Genomic DNA, 20,784 nt, shown 5'->3' with positions numbered 1-20,784 from the left:
AGTTATATGGTAGAAGATTATTAAGGAATAATGATAAGATGCTTTTTGTTTCAGTGTTAGCAAACATCCTGTCCAAAAGAGCATTTAACACTTTATTGATACAGGTTTCATTCTCGAAAATGAAATGGGACTTGTTCACTGGAACAAAATGAAACCAATGGGACTTGATAGAATCCTCAGAGTGTTTAGGACCCCAGTTCACCAATGGGTGAATGGCATCATAGGGGGTAGAACATAAGAAGGAGATAGACATCAAGTATGTCACAAGTAATATAAAAAAAACTAGAATTAACTGAAAAATTTCTCTACCATTATATGCCTTAGTACCTAGGGACTATAATAATAATCTTTCAAAGGCTCAGTGTTAATGCTTTTTGTATTAAAATGTAAGCATCTCCTGGGACGGCTTGCCTGACCTCAACTAATTACAACAAGATTGTGCTAATGGACCAAAGGAAATGTTCCTAGGAGAGTGTGGACCAAGGGAAATATTCCTAGGAGAGTGGGCAGTTGAGTGTAACAGGGAGAGGAAGAGACTGTGTGGAGAAAATGTAGGACACTTGAGAACAAGCCATCTGTTTCATAATTTCATGGGGAAACTTGCAATTTTATACTTCATTAAAAATTTTTGGTGTTTAATGTATGGGAGGCTGTATTGGAGCCCAGTGGAAAGAGTGGTTTATAAAATACAGTGCTTGTACAATTTTTTTTACCTTGTTTGTCAGAATAAAAAAGATGTTCTGAAGGTCATCCTTTTCTCCCAGTATGATTATTTTTTATTTCACTAAAATCAGTTAATTTGGAAGAGAGTGAAACTTTCTGAGAACGAGTTGGGTGCAGCCTCATCAGGCAATCAGACACAAGATCAACACAGCTGTTGGGACTGCACCAGCTGGAAGGTTCTCATCACAAGCCCGTCAGAGTGCAGGAGAAGAAAGCATGGTTGTCATGTGGGGGTGATACCAGCAAGATTTATTAATTTACTCCTCTAAGAGATATTTAAAATCACTGCCAGGCTTCTTGAAGATTATAAAGCACTGAATTTTAATATAAGCAGGATTTGGGCTGTCCTAAAATTTCTTTCTTCAAATGCAAACACTGCTTTTCTTGAAAATGGGGCACATAAAATCTACTATTTTTCTGAAAAAAAAAAACATACACCATACCACAAACCAAGATTTTGTGTATAATATATTTATTTGCATACAGAAATATGTATTTCTATGGTACATTTTATTATTGTATTTATAGTATGTATATATATAAGCATACAGCATATACCAGATAGATATATTAAATATGCACACAGTTCATGCTACAGCGTGCACCCTTTTAAGAGAAGCTTTTATTGAAGGGGCATGGTATTGTATATACATGCTGAAAGTACACAGGTTCATCCAGCTGTAGGTGCTTTCCTAATCTATTTGCAACACCAGTACTATGGTTGTTGGAAAGGATATTATTAATCTGGATAGGGGAGGCAACTATCAATGAACTCAGTAGAAGAAAACAAGTTAGACTGCATTACTAAGTAACTGTTGCCATCATGTTGAACGCCCATCTGTCAAAAATGTCATCTCTTCAAGACCAAAAAGCAGTGAGTGGACAAAGGGCAGAGTACGTGGGACCTCCAGCTTCCACATGTCAACCCAGAGAGTTTATTTCTTGTGACTTATTATATTGACAACTTTTGTCTTACAATTGGGATCTGGGATTAAATTAAGGATGAACTGGTGAAAAGTCAATTATTTCTTTTTTCAGGAAATGTACTGGTCCTTTTAATATTCTTTATCTCATCTTCTTATAAGACCACTCTGGGATATTTACATTATTGCTACGAGGAAAGAAGCAATAAAGACTTAACAGATACAGATGTTCCCAGCAAAAGCTAAGGAGACATTGAATTGTATTTTCTCATTATTCTGAAAAGAAAAATGGTAGCTTTGATACAAATTGACCATATGAACTACAAACATTTTTGGTGGTTAACAACTGCAACCTTCTGACTAGACTCCATGACAATCACGATCAAACATTAAGATGTTAGAAATAATAGGCATGGATTGGTGACTTTGAATACATACATAGGACCTGTGTTCCCAGTCTTTGAATCACAAATACTCCAGAGTCAATAGAGAAATGTTTCTTATATGTTGTTGATTGATATTACTTTTATTTTCCAACAGGGGAGCAATTTGCAATAATTTTCTAAAAGTGAGTTATTTCTCCACTCACAGAAAGTTAATTCTAGGAATTCCTTTATTTAAAAAAAATTGAGTTTCTTAGCCATGGCACTATGTACATTTCAAAATAAATAAATTTAGTTTGGAGGGGATGGGAGCCTGTCCTGTGCACGGTGACCGGTTCAGCCATATTCCTGGCTCTACCCATTAAATACAAGTGTCTTCCTCCAACTTATAGCAGCAGAAAAATGTCTCTATACAATGCTAAATGTTTCCCTAGGGAAAAAAGGTCCCTGGTGGGGAGTCACCAAAATAGGCAAATCCAACAATAGTTAACATAAATTTTTAATACGGTTTCCATATTTCTCCAATCACCTTCAGTGTTCCTTCCATTTTTCTGATTCTAGTTTCCATGGTATGGCAGTCTCACTTGGATTCTTTTCTTTAATTTGGCAGTTTCTTTTTCAACGAAGTTGTGGTGGCTGCGGTGTGTATCAAGAACAAAAGAAAGATGCATACAATGGCAATGGATAGTCAGAGACAGTTTGACTCACATACTTTGGGTTGTTAGAGCAAACAAAACAGAAGCCCCTCATAAATCTTGGGATCCAAAGGGTTCATCCCATCTAAACTAAGTCTACATCATGGTGATACAACCAATGAAAAAGCGAACTAGTAGGCCAAGGGGTCATTTTGTTTACAGGAAACAAGGAGCCCATTGACTTGATGTTCTTTCCACTCAATTGATTTTAGCCAACGTGAAGAGATGCTATGTAAAAAACTATGTGAACTTAAAATCAAAAAGTTTACACTGAATTATTTATAGACTAAAAATAATTATTTATAGACTAAAAGAGCCCATATGAATGGATAATATGAGGTTACACATGAAATATTGGGTGGGGGTAGACAAATGGAATTGTTCAACCAAAGAGTTATTTTTATAAATAATAAGTTACCTACAATATTGTGGGCAATTTTCTTCTTATTAATTCACAACTTTTGTTGTTGCCTTTGTGCTTCTTCTTCTTCTTTTTCTTCTTCTTGTTCGCCTTCTTCAACTCTCCAAATTGATGAGAAAAGTTATATAAAATAACAGTAGTAAGTTCTAGGGTTTAAGGCTGACAAATTTGTCATGTAACTCACATGACCTACCACATCATATTGGGGCAAGATATTGTGTAGTCATGAATCATAAATGCAATTTATGACATTTGACATAAAATTTACAAATTTAATTTCTATCCATTGGGTCATCTGTATAAAATATAATTGGAAGACTATAGAGAATAATGTAAGAAAATATATGAAGGTTTAAAATAACTAATGAAATGTGAATCAATTTATACTACACTTTTTGTGCTACAAAATAACATGTTTGTACATGGGCAAGTTTCATGTAATACCAGTATAATTATTCCTGACCTGATTTTTTATGGTCTAGAATCAGTGAGAAGAGACAAGGGAATATTCACCTATATTCTTCTGTTATATTTAGAGAATTTGTTGGTTAACATTTGGATCACAAAGAGTACTACAATTCTACTAAAACCAGAGAATTTTGTGTTAAGTAATCTTAGGGAAAGTTGGCAAGTTGAGGAATATGAAATATGTACTTTCAGTTAAGTATTTCTATTATTTTTTTCTCCTTCCAACAGGTACTAGTATAGTTATGCAACCTAATTTGATAATAATTTGAATATCCACCATGATTGGGCAATGAATTGAAGATCTGACTCTTCTGAGACTAAGTAAACTAACCTTGTTTAGAAATCCCAATGAAAAAAGCTGATGAAAATATCAGGAGTTGTATTATACAAGTTAACATTTCATACTTGGGTCAGGCAGATTCAGGTTCAAACAGAAAACAACTCTAACCTTCTATCTTCTCATCTCAAAATTCATCTGGCATCTGTACACTTTCTCCAGCTGGACTGTCCATTTTTTAATTTGAGGAAATCTAAACTTTAGGATGACTCTGATTTCTCAAGCATGTTTATGTGTTGGGGAGACTATTCTGTTAAAATAAGAGGCTAGAGTAGAAGGAAATGTTCTACACGTAGAATCATAAGTGAATTAAAGCCTTATAGAATTTCTGACTCCCAGGAAGGCCAAAGATGCAGTGAGAGGAGTGAAGTGCCAGTGTTCCAGCTGTCTCTGGATGGACTGGATGAAAGTCCAAAGGTACTACCATATGCCATGTAGAATGGACAAGTGCAAACCTAGACCATAACAAAAATAAATGGTGTCATCTAGATGGGTTTTTGTTTGCTTGCTTTTCATGGATGGAAAAAGGGACAGGTGGGAAAAAAAAGCGCTGATTGTATTGCGGTCCTCCAAATCATATCATACCTAAAGAAGAGAATCTGCTTGACATTCTGGAGACCGTTTCTGCAGCCTTTTGGATTTCTTTTCTTCACTTGCGCGTTGTATAATGTCCATTTCTCTATACTGAAGTCTCCACATTAGTGTGTATTCTGGCATTTCGTCCTCACAGGGACACATGAGAACAAAAGGAAAGAGAAACAACAAAAAAGAATAGTTTTTTCTTCTTGTGCAGAGACTGACAGATTTGTAGATTCAGAAGCCCTTCTTCAAGAGAGTACGGCAGCCTAGATTGTTCCTTAAATGCACAATTCCAACATGTCTCTTTTATTGTCTCGTTGCTCCTAAACTGACAGTGTTTATAAGGTGAAAGTTTTTTTTTTTTTTCCAAACTGGAGCTATGGCATGAAAAGAGGGTCACTGTGGAGCTCCTTATTTTCCATTCCATAATAAGACCATAAAGTGCAAGGGCAGAGAATTTAGTAGTAGGAGCTCTTTTATCCTCTTTATGCTTCCCAAGCTCCCCTGACCATTTCCCTTCTTTTCAAAGTTGTTTTACCTTGTTGCACCTATGTTCTTGTAATGACACATGAGAAGGTGTTTAAAGGTCTTCTTGAAGGTGGCATTACACAGTGCATAGCAGGCAGGGTTGATAGTACTGTTGATGTAACAGAGCCAATAACCAATGGTCCACACTGTGTTGGGGATGCATGGTGCACAGAAGGTGTTAATGAGCACCATGACATTGTATGGGGCCCAGGTGATGATGAAAGCCAACAGGATAGCCAAGATTGTCCTGGTCACTTTCTTTTCCCGGGAAGGAGGAGGCTTCTTCTTTGCAGGCTGCTTGGTCATCTTCACAATCTTACGGGCTACAATGTTCTGTTTTTCTTCTCCGTTCTGACCAGAAGACCCAACTAGCTCCACGGTGGTATTAGTTGGCGTACAGGAGTCACCTTTTTGGGTCTTGGTGACAATTTTGATGCATGTTTGCTTCGAGTTCTCATCTTTGGAATGGCCCAAGGAAGTGGAAACTGTGTTTTCATCCTGGGTTATTTCATCATCTCTCATATTGGAGGCCACAGCACTGACTGAGGTGGAATCGTTGGAGCTCTCTTTCTCTTCCCCCTGGACGCAGTTCTCGGTCACAGCATCTCTGGTGGCCTTGCCATTCTGGATTTTGTTGTGCTCCAGGCCACCGTCATTGCCGGGCATGTTGTTATTATTTGGCTTCACTATTCTTCCTTGCACCAGACTTGGAGAAACTGGATCTTGGTTGGCCACGGGCTCCTTCTTCTCCTTCTTTATCCTGCTCTTGCTGGCTCGGGATATATGCCAATACAGCACAGTCATGATGATCACTGGCAGATAGAAGGCTGCAATGGCAGTACCAAAGGTGACAGCAGCATTGGAGAAAAACTGAATGTAGCATTCCCCATCCTCCACAGTTCTCACCCCTACAATGAACTGCCAGAAGAGAATGGCCGGAGCCCAGAGGATAAAGGACAGGACCCAAGCGGCTGCGATCATCATCCCTGCCATTTTCGTGGTCCGCTTAACGGGGTAGGTCAGAGGTTTGGTGACACAGAAGTACCTGTCAAAGCTGATGATGAGCAGATTCATGACAGAGGCATTGCTGACCACATAGTCCAAGGCTAGCCAAAGGTCACACACCACAGGTCCTAGAGGCCAGTAGCCGATCACAGTGTAGAGGGTGTACAAGTTCATGGAGAAAACACCTATGATGAGGTCAGCACAGGCCAAACTGAACAAAAAATAGTTGTTGACTGTCTGGAGGTGGCGGTTGACTTTAATGGAAACCATGACCAGGATATTTCCGATAATAGTCACCAAGCTGAGGGATCCAGCCACAAGGACAATAAAAACCACTTCAAATGTCTTATAAGGACTGGTGATTGCCAGGCCATTATTAGAGGAGTTTGTTGAGTTATTCATTTTGTGTTCAGTAGCCAAGTAGCCAAATCAACATTTAAGCCTGCGGGGAAATAGGATAAAATTAAGAATTATAACATGAATATGCTTTAAACTACATTAGATTTCTCTCTTTTGAGTTTTACTTCCCCCTACTGCCATCTTGCTTCTCCTGCATGATCATTGTGCCTGCCTGTGTGAGTTCCCCACAAAAAGGTCACAAACTTCATAAGGGGGATTCAAGAGGTCCTCTCAGGGTGGCCATTAACTTGAAGGCCAAGAACATTTTGAATGTTTCCATATAGGGATATGAGTACCTATCTATGTATCATCTTTTCATCTCCTGAATCAAGTAAACAGAGCATCATTCTGGTAAATTGAACTAAATACACCAAAGCTACCAAAGCATCAAGGGACTTCTAGAATGTACATACAGATTAATAATCCAGTGGGAGGACAATATTATGGGAGAAAGCATGAAACTGCATGTGTGGCTTCTCCAGCCAATAGCACCTGCCTTCCTGGTAGCTCCAAGCCTTTTTCATAATTATATTAAGGAGAGGGATAGTAAAGACAACATAATGATATTTTCTTAATCAATATAATTCCCCCCAAAGAACAATTTTCTTTGACCTCTGTTTTATGAGGTCAGAAAAAAATTGTTCATTGAAGGGAATTATCACCTAGCATTAAAATTTCCAATATTCCATATTGCTTATTAAATGCATATTGATAGAATTGTACCAATTTTCAGAATGCTTTTTTTTTCTTTCAAACCTCTATGAACTCTGTTTTTTACTGTGCTTTCTGCTAAACCTTTTGCTTTTTGGTCCAGAAAGCTGAGAGACTGGTATCAGGTCACATATAGAATCAGTGACAGGGATGAGACTGTGAACCTGTTTGCACAATCCTTCATTTGTTTACCTCGTCCTCATCCTGTGGAGCAGCTTCACTCCATTAGGCATTGCAATATAGTCTGAGCATTCTGTGATGATGAGGACAGGGTTCCTGCTTGTGAGAGGCATGAGCTCTGGTGGCTAAGATAGCTTGGATAGAGAATTGATTATACAAGCTGTGTGCACTCTCTGCTGCCTAACCCTGTTGCACTAAAGTAAATACATCATTGCCATTTTTTTCCACCCAATTCTGCCAAAGTCTGATGACCACCGAGTGATCCTTCATAAGGGAGAACATATGGTGGCCTGTAGGACAGAAAGTTAAGAATTCATCAAGAAATATGTTTCCGGGGAAAAGCATCTAAGAGAAAATGTAATCCAACTTCTGCCTCTTTTTGAAAAAGAAAATTGCCGCGAGCTGTGTGTCAGAAAATAAGAATACTGAGAAATTATTTGGTGTCACTTCAAAATGCAGAAATATCTATTGATTCTAAAACCACTTATTTCTAAGTAATGGTATGAGATTCAATGGGGGCAGTGGTTTGCTCTTGAAATCCATGTAGAAAATTCTTTGTTAAGTACTTCACAGCAGAAATAGCATTTGAACAAATGGTTTATTCTGCTTAAGAGAGGAAATTATCTTCAAGCATTTTAATAATAAAAAACCTTAATAATAGAGTAGGATTTTGACCCTAATAGATCAGACCATAAATTCAATAGCCATAAAAATATTCAGTAAGTACTGCATGCATCATTTTTGCAGAGAAAAATAAATTAATATAGAAAAAATATTTGTAAGCACATAATAGAAAATCGCCTATTTCCCTTAATACAAAATAATTTGGGGGAAAAAAGAGGAAAGATAAAAGACTAACAACCTAAAACACTGAAATGAAAGTTAGGTTAAAAAATAAATTAATATAAGTGACTTTTACATATAAAAGAGATATTCAACTTCATAATTTAAAAATAAAACCCCAAATATATAAGGCTACAGTCTAGTTTTATGAAAATATTTGGCGATTTCCATTGGAGAATAATGTATAACATTTACTTTTAAAAGCAGGCTTTTGAAATTGACTGATTTGATTCTTTATTTGAAAGATTACAGAAAGCCCTGGAAGAGTAAATAGAAGATTTTTCCTTGATTTTTTGATTCTTATCATAATTACTGCTAATTAATTAATTATAATTATTATTATTGTAGAATTGATATTAACACAGTCATATAATCCTCACTCTGCCCTCTACTTATTTTTTTATTTTTTTATTTCCTCTCTTCTCACTCATCCTTCTTCTGTTTACCAGTAGCATGCATTTTTTTTCAATAGAAAAATAATTAAAGGAAAATGTAGCCTTAGGTCTCCCAAACATGTACACTTTATAGAAATGCTAACAGCTATACAAATACACAGGGCAGATTCTATCACCTCCTTTATGTGAAGAAAAGTGAAATTATAAAAAAAAGGTTAAGAAACCTGTCCTTTCAGCCCAAGGCTGGTGAACAAATGATTTACAACTAAACCTACCATCCTTCCCGGCAGGTTACTCTTTCCCCTTGAAAAAAATTGTAATTCATCCAGTAACAAAGAAAACTGTTAGGCAGCAGCATGAAGATGAACTATACCCAAAGATTTCTAGCTGATGGACTGTTATGGGGAACTTGGGATGCTTATTGAGGTAGAACACATTGCACTAACAGAGTTAGCTACTATTACATCCCCTAAAGTTTTAGTTGTATTATTTTCTTAGTTCTGCTAATGCTCTGTATAAAAATGGAAAACATTCTGCTTAGAAGCAGAAACAAGTATTTGAAGGGTGGCCTTCCTGTCTTCTAGCGTAAGCACAGAGTAGTTATGCATGTTCCTGCTCCATGAAAGAAAGCTTCCGTTCATCAAGTCCATCAACCCCTTGCTGCTTCTGCTGTTTAAATTTCTATAAAAGCTTTTACTTCTAGTGTGGCACCATAGGGTGTCATTAAGGCAACAATAGTTACATCATCGATGAAACAACATAATCACAACAGACTAAATGATGAAGATGACCTTCAAAGGGCTCTGCATCTTAATATGGCAAGTGTGTAATAACCGTCCATCTGGTATTTTACAGTTTGGTTTCTGACTAATTTCTGGAAGGGCTATGGAAACTGACTGAGAAGAAAATTTTTCTGCCCTTAGTTTCTTTGCAACTTGAGTCCCTACACATATCAGAGAGGAATGCAACTGTGATTCAATATTTTCTTCACAAAGTTATGGGTGCTAAACTCTGCTCTCATTTATTAGCTAGGTGACACTGAGCCTCTAAATTAAATTCCAAAACCTTATTTTTTTTTTCTCTCAAACAGGAGTAATAATAATCCTCCTTTTATTTCAGAGTGGTGGCAAGGATCATAGTGACATAATGTCTTTGAACCATGATCTACACATGTTAACTATTAAAGAAATGCTAGTAATTTTCAAAACTGTCAAATGGGTATAAATTATTCACTTTTCCTAATAGCTAACAGAAAGTCATGTGTGTGTATGTGTCTTTGAACCATGTTAAGAGTGGGAAGGTGCAGGGTGTAGAGGCTGAAGTAATACTAAATTATCATTATCGACGATATAAATTACCAATAACATTAGTACCAACAAAAATTATGATGATAACACATTTAAAGGATAGTAACTCTTCAAAGCACCTCATAAGGTGAGTGGTATTTTTATTATACACCTTTATAAATGTTAAAGATCAAAGAATTAGGTTACTTGACACTCAAACCGAAGTCACCCAACTGTAGACTATGCTACAAGCACCGTCTGAGGACTGGTCTCAATAGTTAAAATCACTCACAAACACAGTGACCTGCCATACCTGAACCCTATGCTCAAACATCAAGTTAGTATCTCAATGAGGAAAACTAAGTAAAGGTCATCATATCTAGGTCAATATTGCAGCTTTGGGTGGAGATATTCACAGCAAGATAAAAAAATCAGTAAGTGGAGTTCTGCACAAGAAAATATGTGATATTTGAGATTCAAAAAATTTTACTGAAACAACCATCAAAAACTAAAATTTTTGATTTGTAAGAGAGCTGGGAAAGGAGTTCAATGAGATGAGCAAGATATGCACAATACCCTGGTTTTGATCCCAGCACTGGAAAGATAGCTATATGCATATATCACCATGTGAGCTGATAAATAGCCCCTCACAAAAACACTCATACTGATGGCATACATTTTCTAAATACTAACAATAATGGATTTTTTTCTGAATTGTTAAAGAGAGAATACTAATTAATTTTTAAAAATATTCTGAAATACATTCACAAGTTGATAATTAAATAAAATAAATGGGATTTTCTTCAAACCCTTCCCAGCTCACGCAGCATGCCTAATGAACATATGAAGAACACTTTCATAGGTGCATCTGTGTATAGTAAGCTAACGATGAGTAGCCTAAGTGCTAGATTTTTTTTTGCATGTCATTTCATTTAATTCTCACAATAACCCTAACATGATTATTATTCTCTTTTCCTGTTTTATAGATGATTATAATCAGAGAGCCAGCAACTTCTGGGGCCATGATTCAAATTTAGGTCTGTGTGACTCCTAGGAATACATTATTTCCACTAATGTCCTACCATGTAATAGAAAGCAAATCACAAAAAAAAAATGTGTTCTAGAGGAATTAGAAAGTCAAGGGGAAAAATGAATCTGTGATAGGAAACCATTAAATCTGGAGGGAGATGATATGTGATCGTAAAATAAAATTTAGAACAAGAAGGGAGTTTGGAAATCAAGAGGGACTTACATAAAGTTGAATTTATAATTGCTTATATTTCTTTAACTTTTGTTTTTAAAATGTAATCTTACTGAATACACTTCTAGTTTTTGCTGCCATTTGAGCACATTATTAATAGTAGCAAGATGTTCTGGATGATCTTCCTCCATCTCTTTCAGCTATTGAGATCTAAAAAGCAGCATATTCACTGAGCGAACACAGTAACAGAATCATAAGCCTTGCCAGAGTTGCCTGAAATTCTCACAAATGACAAGGCAGTAATAAGGTCATGTTAGCCTTTAATTTATGGATATTAGGACTAAACACCATCCTATGTTCTGAGACAATTAAAATTTTGTTTCAATTATATTATACTTAGGTATGTAGCTTTCAATATGTATGTAAAATAGCATCATAAGAAACAAGAAAGATATAAATTTGATCGCCACAATATGGCAATACAGGGAAATATCAGAGTATCGTAGAAAATAAAACTCTACCTACTCAGGGAGTAGCAGATATTGGTGGAGGGAATGCAAACATTCTCTTTCTTTTTTTTAGAATGACTTGTGGTGATCTTGTGCTATGTTATCCTTGATTAGGAAGCAAATTAAGCACATTTATTTGTAATTGCACATAATATTTATAAATAAATGTGGTATAATTCATCTGATAAGTGAGATTCTGAGTGTAGTTTTTTTTTCACAGAAGATGTGACTTTTGAGGTATATATAATCTGCTTTTGATACTTTTAATATTCAGTTAATCCCAGTAATCTGTAAACCACATTGGTACAGGTATTAAGTAGGATTTGAGATGATTAATAATCAATCACTCCTTCTATCAATAATTTGGGAGAGAACATTTAGAAAAAAATATGGGAAGAGGGTTTTTCAAGGAAGTTTTTAGGAGCAAAACCCCTTTCTCTAAAGGAAGATTTTGTTGTGTGCAGATTTTAATGTTGATACAGATGATAATATAGATTGCTTGTATTACAATGGGCCTTGCAAATCGTGAATTTCTTTAAATTTTACTGACAGGGAAAGAGGAGTCCTTGCCTGGAACTCAGGAGACAATCCTGCATTCTCAGATGACAATATTGACATTCTACCTTCTGACTGCTTTGACAGCCTCACAGAAATGGACTGAGTCTTTACATTTTTTCCCCTTTAATCAGGGTTTCCTTTGAGTTGAGCTGAGCTGCATGTGATGACTTAGTCAACATTTCTAGTGCTTCTTTGTGGGCTCCTGGATCTCAGTGCAATAGCAGTTCTGGTAGGGGGTGGTGTCTCTAGGGAGGAGTAGGATCCTTGCTAAGAAATTAGGGTTGTTTTCATTACAAAATTGCTATTGAAGTGCCCTTGTGAACTGATGACCTGATCTTCCTATGAGATCAAGAGCTGCTGGGGTGGAAGTGAAGAGGAACGGGTGCCCAGAGACACATTCTTGTCCACAAGGAATTCATAATGTGGGCAGACACAAATTGCTGAGAAACTTCCTGTTTTCTAAATCAATTCTGGATCAATTTAATGACAGGTGCCGGGGCTAGGAATCTATGGAGGAGGTCTGCTCAGAGTGGGATGAAATAAATAGATAGATACAGAAAGTTCCCTGGAAATCTTTCCTAAGATTTGAACCATTAGATTCAGAAACATGGAACAAGAACACAGTACAAGGCTTACTCACTTACACTGAGTTTTTTATGTTATCCAAAATGACGTGTCAAAAGTATTTTGGAAGCAACCCGTGAGTTTTTTCCATTTTGGAAACTGTGGCACAGAACAGCAGACTTTACTAAATGTGCAGTAAGTAAAATATTAGGGGACAAAATAGCCACACTGCAAACACTTTGCATTTTCCAAGGGGCACATTTACGGGGTCTGCGCATGACTATGCAGAGGCTGCACTTTGACAAAAAAAAAAAAAAAAAAGAAGAAGAAAATGCAAAAGCAAATGATAGAAGAGTGAAAAATAGCTGAAACAGCACTCCGATCCTCACAGTAGTACACATGGAAGAGAATTCATGAATTTTCACAGTGTGAAAAACATCAGGATTATGCAAGGCCTTGTTATATAGTGCAAACACGTGTGCTGTGCGGCTTTGGCTGCCTGTCAACTATAACACTATGCTTAGTGATTCTGGGACAAATCTCCACTCCATGACAGCCAAGCCATCCTTTCCCTTCTTGCGAACACAACACCACTTACCCTAAATAATATCATGACTAATGGGGAAAGAGTCGTAAACACGATTTAACTAGGATCCTGTCTTTCTTGTGACAACCATGGCACATTTTAGTCATCGGCTGGCACAACACACCTCCTGCTGGAAAGGAAAAGAGATCTGGACAATTTGAAACAAGACAAAACCTGGAAACACCCAAACTTTTGACTTTTAAAAGTCAAATTCCATCCGAGTAAGCCCTGCGGCACCTACCCTTCCCTGTGCCAGGAATTTGACAGAACTCAAGACAGATGATGAATGCGTCGAAGGAGAGGGTGCAGGCTAATCAGTGCGCTCCAGAGCACACAGCCCTTCAGCTGAGGAAGCTCTCTGTCCAAAGGTTGTTCTGTCCTCTCAGGGAAGAGTAGTGAAAGGGAGTGGAAACAGTTCCCACAGAGCTGCTGAAAGTTGCGTTTGATTAGGCAGCTGTATTTGAATCAAAGTCTGCATCCTTCTACCATCTTGAGGAGCTGAAAATGTATAGTCGGCTTTTTTGTTTTTGTTTTATTTTTTTTTTCCCCATGAAGTTGGCAGACTGCTGGTTTAATAACTCTAAATTAGTTAATTCATTGCTTTGAATTAAAAATGTGAATCAAATTTTCAAAGGCATTGAGGCTTGTTATGACTCTGATGGAATATTCTAGAATGAAAGCTGTTGTTCTCTGGAGAAGCTGATCAATCCAAACAATGCATCCCGCTAGGGAGTCTTTTCAATGGTACACGTGCTTTCCCTTGGAAGCTGAGCACATGACAACACAAGTTGGGTACAGCAGGTCAAGGACAGCTTGGGAGAAAGGAAGAAAAAGCAGTTTAGGAGAAGAGAGTTCAAAGAGGAAGTTACTGTTTCCTCTGACGGGTAGACCAGGATGCCCAGAGTAAAATAAATGGATCAGAAGTGGGAGGTGCACACAAATGTGAAATTTCTTCTACCAAGTATAAAGAAAATAAACATTCAGATAATGCACTTAATAATAGTTAACCAGAGCCAAGAACACTTAGTTGTATGTAGCAATGTACAATTGTTTATTTATGATACTGGGGATTGAACCCAGGGGCGCTTAACCACTAAGCTGACATCCCCAGTTCCCCACTCGTTATTTTTTAAATTTTGGAACTGGAGCTTGCTGAAGTGCTCACTGGGTTGCCCAGGATGACCTTGAACTTGAAACTTGAGATCTTCCTGCCTCATCCTCTGGAGTTACTGTGATTTCAGGCATGAGATATTGTGTATGATTGAGATAGACATTTATTTTAATCTGTTCTCTAATTTAGGCTGCATTGCTGAAGAAAAGAAAGAAAAAGATCATCATCAATGCAGATGTTACTCTTCATTAAAATCACATTTTCTTGAAAAATAAATATAATTATTTTATTTTATAGATATAAGTTTACTGGCTACCAACCATTAAGGCACATATACCTATAAGGGTAAGCTTAATAGTTACTCCCTAATCTGGTAGTAAAATCTGTAACGTAGGTACCTAGAACCCAGGGAAGCAAATTTACCTCCATGAACTTTGAATCCCCTCAGTTTTCAATGACAGAAATGATACAGGCTCATATACTTATGATTCATAGCAGATTCAACAAAGCTATAAAAAATAGTAAGGAAGTGTAGAAAGTAATGGGCAGCAAACTATTTTTATTGTTTCCAATCGAAACAGAATGATTGTTTGCCCAGAGTCTGATTGCAGACTATTTCTAGAACTGAGCAAAATGACCACAGTGTTATCTCACTAAAACTTTAAAAATCAGGGAAGGGAGAAGATGAAAGTCTTCACTAAATGATGTGATGGCAACTGAGATGAGGGGACATAAAAATCTGCATCAACTCATCAAAGATTTGTGTATCTGAGGCAACTGATTTAGAGTTAAAATAAAGCAAGTTGGTCAGAAAGAATGAAGAGATTTATGTGGAAAATCAGAACAGTCAACTTTACCTACTTGAAATAAACCACTTCTTGTTGATAACCTCAGGTGCATCACAACATAATTATGTGATACATGTCATTTCATGCTGCCCAGACTTCACTTCCTCCAGCCCCTTCCCTTTTGGGTCCCATCACCTTTAAAATCTATTTAAATATTCAAACATCCTTACTCTCCTTCAGTCACAGCCTCTCCACACAGGAAAAGCATATCTCTCATGCAGACTGAGTGATAGGTCTGACAAAAGTGACCTTCTCATCCTCAGTTGTACCATCTTGGTTTGGAAATGGCCTCATCCTACTTTATCTGCCTCCATCTTCACCATGTCATCTAATAAAAAGTACCTAAAGTTTGAGCAGTTCATACATGGGGATGCTTACATACAGTTTCCATTCCTAAATCATGCATGAGAAGGGAAGATCTTCCAGTGGAGAGGTGACCAACAGATTGCGACTTGTGCACAAATCTGGTAGGTAGGATGTTTGCCCAGAAACACCACTGTGTTCCTATTAGCAAAGCAATTTTAGTATGTATTGTTTGCTGGGAGAAGGGTATGCATAGCTGGACCTCTAAGAGGATGTAGGGTTCTGAGTAATTATCAAATCACTGGAAGATCTCAAGTTGGAAGGAAGCAGGAAGCTGAGGGATTTTGCCCTGGATTCTTCACTGTGTCAGTCAAGCGTGTCAGTTGAGGAGGAAGGAATGATAACACATATGAGAAGATAAGAAAGACAATATTTCTTCTGCTAAAGGTAGGCAGGTTAAGGAGAATTTCTGATGAAGTATTAGTACAAAGTGATAATATGTTACACAGAGAGACTTGCAAGTTCAAAACTGGACTGGTGTACACAATTGTCCAAACATGAAGAATGGCAATTGTCTTGTTGACACTTGTGGAGGGAGAGAGTAGCGAAGGTCCTGGATACACATCTGAGAGATGGACCAGCAGAAAGTTGGCTTCTTGCTCTGTAAGAGTGAGCCAGCTCTCCTTCCTGTAACTTTCACACACACATAACTGTGAAATGTCAGTGGAATCAATCAACCTGAAAATGAGGCCTATCTCTGCTGTTTTCTGGTTGTGTGAACTTAAATATGTTGAAACCTTTTCCATTTGTGCAAGATCTAACAGACATGGAAAATAACATGTGCCATTCACAAATTCTCCTATATGAACTCAATACACTGGGCTCTTTGCAGGTGCTCTATAAGCACTTGCTATGAGGGAGTTCATTATAATTGACAGGTGGGTGGTTCTTACAAGCAAGTAGAGCATGAAGGAAAAAAAAATAACAGAAAGGAACAAATCACACTCTTCATATTTCTCCCAAAATATGAGAAGGCAATTTGACTAATTTTTATTTTATATGAGTCAATTTTATATGAATTTTATTATTTAATTCCATTCATCTTAAGGATTCCAGAAATTGCACTATTATTCTGTGGTATCCAGGTGCCCATGCTAAAGTGGAATCATCAATCTAAATTTCAACAACAGTTCTGTGAAAATTTGCAACTACTTTTCCTAAACAAAGGGACACAGTCAATTGAGCCTCCAATCACAATTCTTGCTAAAGATTCATGAACAATTATTTCGTAATTCTAAACTGATATATTAGCTCAAAGTAGTGAATTTTGGAAAAGATAATCTTTCTGAGGTTTTTCTGAAGAAAAAAAAAACTTTAGCTGTTCACAAACACAGAACCAATCCTGAAATGAAGATTTCTTACTGACAAAGATAAAGATAAAAGAAAAATTGACTGAATATTGCAAATGCTTAGTGCATGCTGTATGAGTAGGCATGCAATGAATTTGTGACTTCCACTTTACAGATTACTCCGGGTGCTGCCTTCAAAGAAACAACTGAATTTAGAGTCTCATTTTAGTAGTTTTACTAATTGAAAGAAGACGCCTGTGACAAATAGAAGTCAAGGACCTCCTTTTATCCAAAGGCCTGTGGACCTGAGTGGCTTACCTCAAGCCTTTTGTCACTTACTCATGAGAATTTCTCTTGACAATTTCATTTCCTTTATCCAAGTCCTATCTTTCAAATATTTATTCAATTTCTCCCTTACCTACCCTAACTTCAACAAGTGTAGCATGTATGAGATGGCATCAGCTGTTTGAGAACCACTGAAAGAGGGATGACTACCTAATCTTTCATGCCATGTTACTATTCTGGTACGACTGTATAGAAGGAAGAAAGGAACTTCATTTATGTATGTGGAGGCTAAAAAACATGATCTGGAAATGGTATTCCACTAGACAATGGAGATAGCCTCACCATCCTAGAACCCAGGAGTCGAAACTAGTTCAGAGCTGAGTTCCAATAGCAAGATAGGAATCAACCCTTTGGGGGTAAAATGGTCCATAGCCACTAGCTGGACCCTATCTGATAGGCCACACCCAGTTCTCATGGTCGCCTGGGAGAGCAGGTCTATGCATCCCTCAGTTGATCTTCACTCCAGTTTATGGGTGGCTAGTGGGATAGGCATGTTTAGTTGAAGTGTTCCAAGGATGGATTCATTTGCAGACTTCCTCATAGTCCTAGTTCTTCATGATAAAACAACCTCTGGTCTGTGTGACCATTTAGAAATGTAACTTGGGGGCAGCTGCCTTCGTCTTTGCTCTTGTGTGGTTGCTTTCAAAGTCCATTGTAAAACTGAAACCCAGCCTGATGTTTTCCTTCTTTTCCTTTTAGTGTTGTCATTAAAATTTTAAAAATGACACTGTGAACAAAGTTGACCTCTTTCAACAGGGACTAAATAGTAAGTCAGAGTGGGATGGCCCTGTCTAGGGGTTGAAGAAGTAACCGGACTACAAAAAAACTAAAAACACACTGTGAGGGGCAGGGATGGTGGGAAAAGATTTCATTACGCTTGCCAGAATGTCCAGTACATCCTCAAATTTCCAAACTGTGCTTTAAAATAAAGATTTGGGAGTCACTGAACCATAACTAACTTCTGTTTTCTTAAAATGAATTGCACATTCTTTCTCAAGCAAACATAAACCCTTGAGTGGTTTACCTTAAAAGACTCAATGGATTTACATACCTCAAACAATATTTTCATACACTGAGGTTAAATGAATTGGAAAATTGTGAATTACTGTCAACAAAATACACAAAGATATAAAAGAAAAATTTTTTAAATGGTAAATAGTTCTGGTTACATTAATAGGAGTATGCAAAGTTGGATCAGTAACAAAATAAAAATGTGAACAGACTGATCCATGATTTGTGCCTTGAGAATAAAGCAAATCAGAAAAGTGAAGTCATTTAAAATAAAAGTAGGTTAAGTGAGGCCTTTATATCTGGTTTAGGGCTGAGGATGTAGCTCAGTGGTAGAACACTTGCCTAGCATGTGTAAGGATTGGAGTTCACTTTCCACAAATGACAATGGATACATAAAATAAGAAATATTTTGTTTAGTTGCCTTTTAAAAAAGTAAGTATGAATTATTAAAGATAGTGGAGAGAAAAAGCATCCAAACACTTAAGAGCAATAGTCATCTCTGGTTAGGCAAGACCTAAAGAAAGCAAAAGAGAATGGATCTGGAGACACTGAGAGAGAAGAACCCCAGAATTAATCTCACAAACAGAAGGGAAGGGGAGAAAGATCACAGAGATGCCAATGAATTGCATGTTTAGGACAATTTCCTTGAACTCTTTATTGAGGATGAAGAGGGTAGTAGTCAGAGGACTTAAAGAGAAATGGAGTCTGGGATCCCCAGGGCAATGAAGGCCACTTGAGTCAGAAACTATCAAAAGCTCTTTGTCATCAACCAAACTGGCAGTAAGAGCTCTCTCAGCAGAGTCTTTGCTCAGGTTTCAGTTTCAATGGGCCCATCTTCATTGCTTAGATTGTTGCCCCTCTCTGGGTTGGAGTCCCTGTGACCTGGTCCCTCATCTGTGATTTTGTGAAGGATCTCAGCAGCACTTTGGAAATGCCCCATTCCAGTCTGTGCACATGAGCACTCTCCTAAAACTTTTGTTGTCTCCTAATCCTTCAAGAATAAGTTCATGCTGAGATGACCACTGCTAAGCTGGTTGTTAATTTCATAAATGAAATGATGCTCACAAAGGTATTTAAACCCAGTTTAGGCTCTGAATTCTTTATTCATAGACTTAAGCAAAGGCTTAAAATTGACTCTGGCTAGGTCAGGAGGAGAAGTAAGAAGAGAATCATTTGTACAATTTGCAGAATGGCCAAATGTATGCTAGATCTGTTTGAGATGTTGTTCTAATACTTTCTGTTATTTATGAAGCAGATTCTTGGATATTTTAATATTGGAAGAATGATAAAGCTTTGTCTTACTTATTCTGATCAATAATCCTTGACCTGAAGTCATAACCTCTCACATTCAAATAATCACTATTTATTATTGAACTCTGTGTAAGTCTATAATAGATCAATTTGCTAATAATTGTTTCCTATCATTAATGTTATCCAGAATTGGATCCTTTCTTGTCACATAACAGCAACATGGGTATGGGGAGGTTGGCAAACACTGTTCCTTCTGTTTACTTGTATTATGTGTAGAACAAACTGCAACAGATTATGGATGTAATCAGAGCATGCATCGTGACTTCTGCTTAACTATTAATCCATTTTTTTTTCTACAAGGGATGGCACCCAGGGGCACTTAAGCACTGAGATACATTCCCAACCCTTTTTTAATTTTATATTTAGAGACAGAGTCTTGCTGAGTTGCTTAGGGCCTCTGTGAGTTGCTGAGGCTGGCTTTGAACTTGTAATCCTCCTACCTCCTGAGCCACTGGGATTACAGGCATGCACCACTGTGCCTGGTTTATCAATAGATTTTTTTAAAAAAATTTTAATTTGTTTTAATTAGTTATACATTGTCAATACATTTTGAATCATTATAATGACATCATTTAGTGACTCCAGTGATTTCCATCTTTAGGTTACATGATGAAAAACAAATAAATAGGTAAAAAAGGGAGGTATGAATTGTAAATAGTGTCCCTGGGCCAATTATTAATAGACCTTCCATGCGAATGGGCATCAGTCTCAAATTATTAAATTATCCAGGTGAGGATTTTCTGATGAAAACAATCGAATGAATTCGAGAGAATATCTCCTTGCTGTCTTTAATTTTGTGCAAGCCGTCCACTGAACTGTCTTGCCTGAATGGTAGCTGCTCTTATTTTTTTCTCCTCCTGAGAATGTGTGTGTGTGTGTGTGTGTGTGTGTGTGTGTCTGTTTTAATTTAAGACTTCTCGAGCACTATCAGAGAGAGGATTTTGATTTGAATTTCTTTTATCTCAAAAATAAGTTGTTTAACTTTGAGAACATCTTCCTGAGGAGTTCAAGCATGTTGAACTCCTATGTAGGCTCCTGGCTCACCCACACCACCTCTCCAGTTCTTACGTGGATCTATCTGTTTTTAAACAGTAGTGTTGTTCTAAGCTCCTGGAAAGAGCAGGGGTCTGCGATGGTGGAATATTTGCCTTCTCATCTGGGAGGTGCTATTTAACCTCTCTGTGTTTGGTCTTTGTCCTCTGCGGCAGGGAG

The 20,784-nt window shown here is 37.3% G+C and overlaps 1 protein-coding gene across 2 annotated transcripts in view; it reads right to left on the bottom strand.

The window, feature by feature from the left end:
• Positions 1–1,178: 1,178 nt before the first annotated feature.
• Chrm2 (cholinergic receptor muscarinic 2) overlaps positions 1,179–20,784 on the bottom strand; it is a 129,512-nt gene continuing 109,906 nt past the window's right edge. For both annotated transcript variants that reach the window (XM_005332409.5, XM_021731107.3), the window contains one exon: positions 1,179–6,504. In XM_005332409.5, coding sequence (XP_005332466.2) covers positions 5,064–6,464 — 1,401 coding nt within the window. In that variant the 5' untranslated portion in view covers positions 6,465–6,504 and the 3' untranslated portion in view covers positions 1,179–5,063. The remainder of the gene's footprint in view (positions 6,505–20,784) is intronic.

The sequence above is a fragment of the Ictidomys tridecemlineatus genome, chromosome 2, assembly GCF_052094955.1.
Source record: "Ictidomys tridecemlineatus isolate mIctTri1 chromosome 2, mIctTri1.hap1, whole genome shotgun sequence".
NCBI classification, from domain to species: domain Eukaryota; kingdom Metazoa; phylum Chordata; class Mammalia; order Rodentia; family Sciuridae; genus Ictidomys; species Ictidomys tridecemlineatus.
Note: the sequence above shows the minus strand (reverse complement) of the source record. Positions and strands in the feature narration are given on the sequence as shown.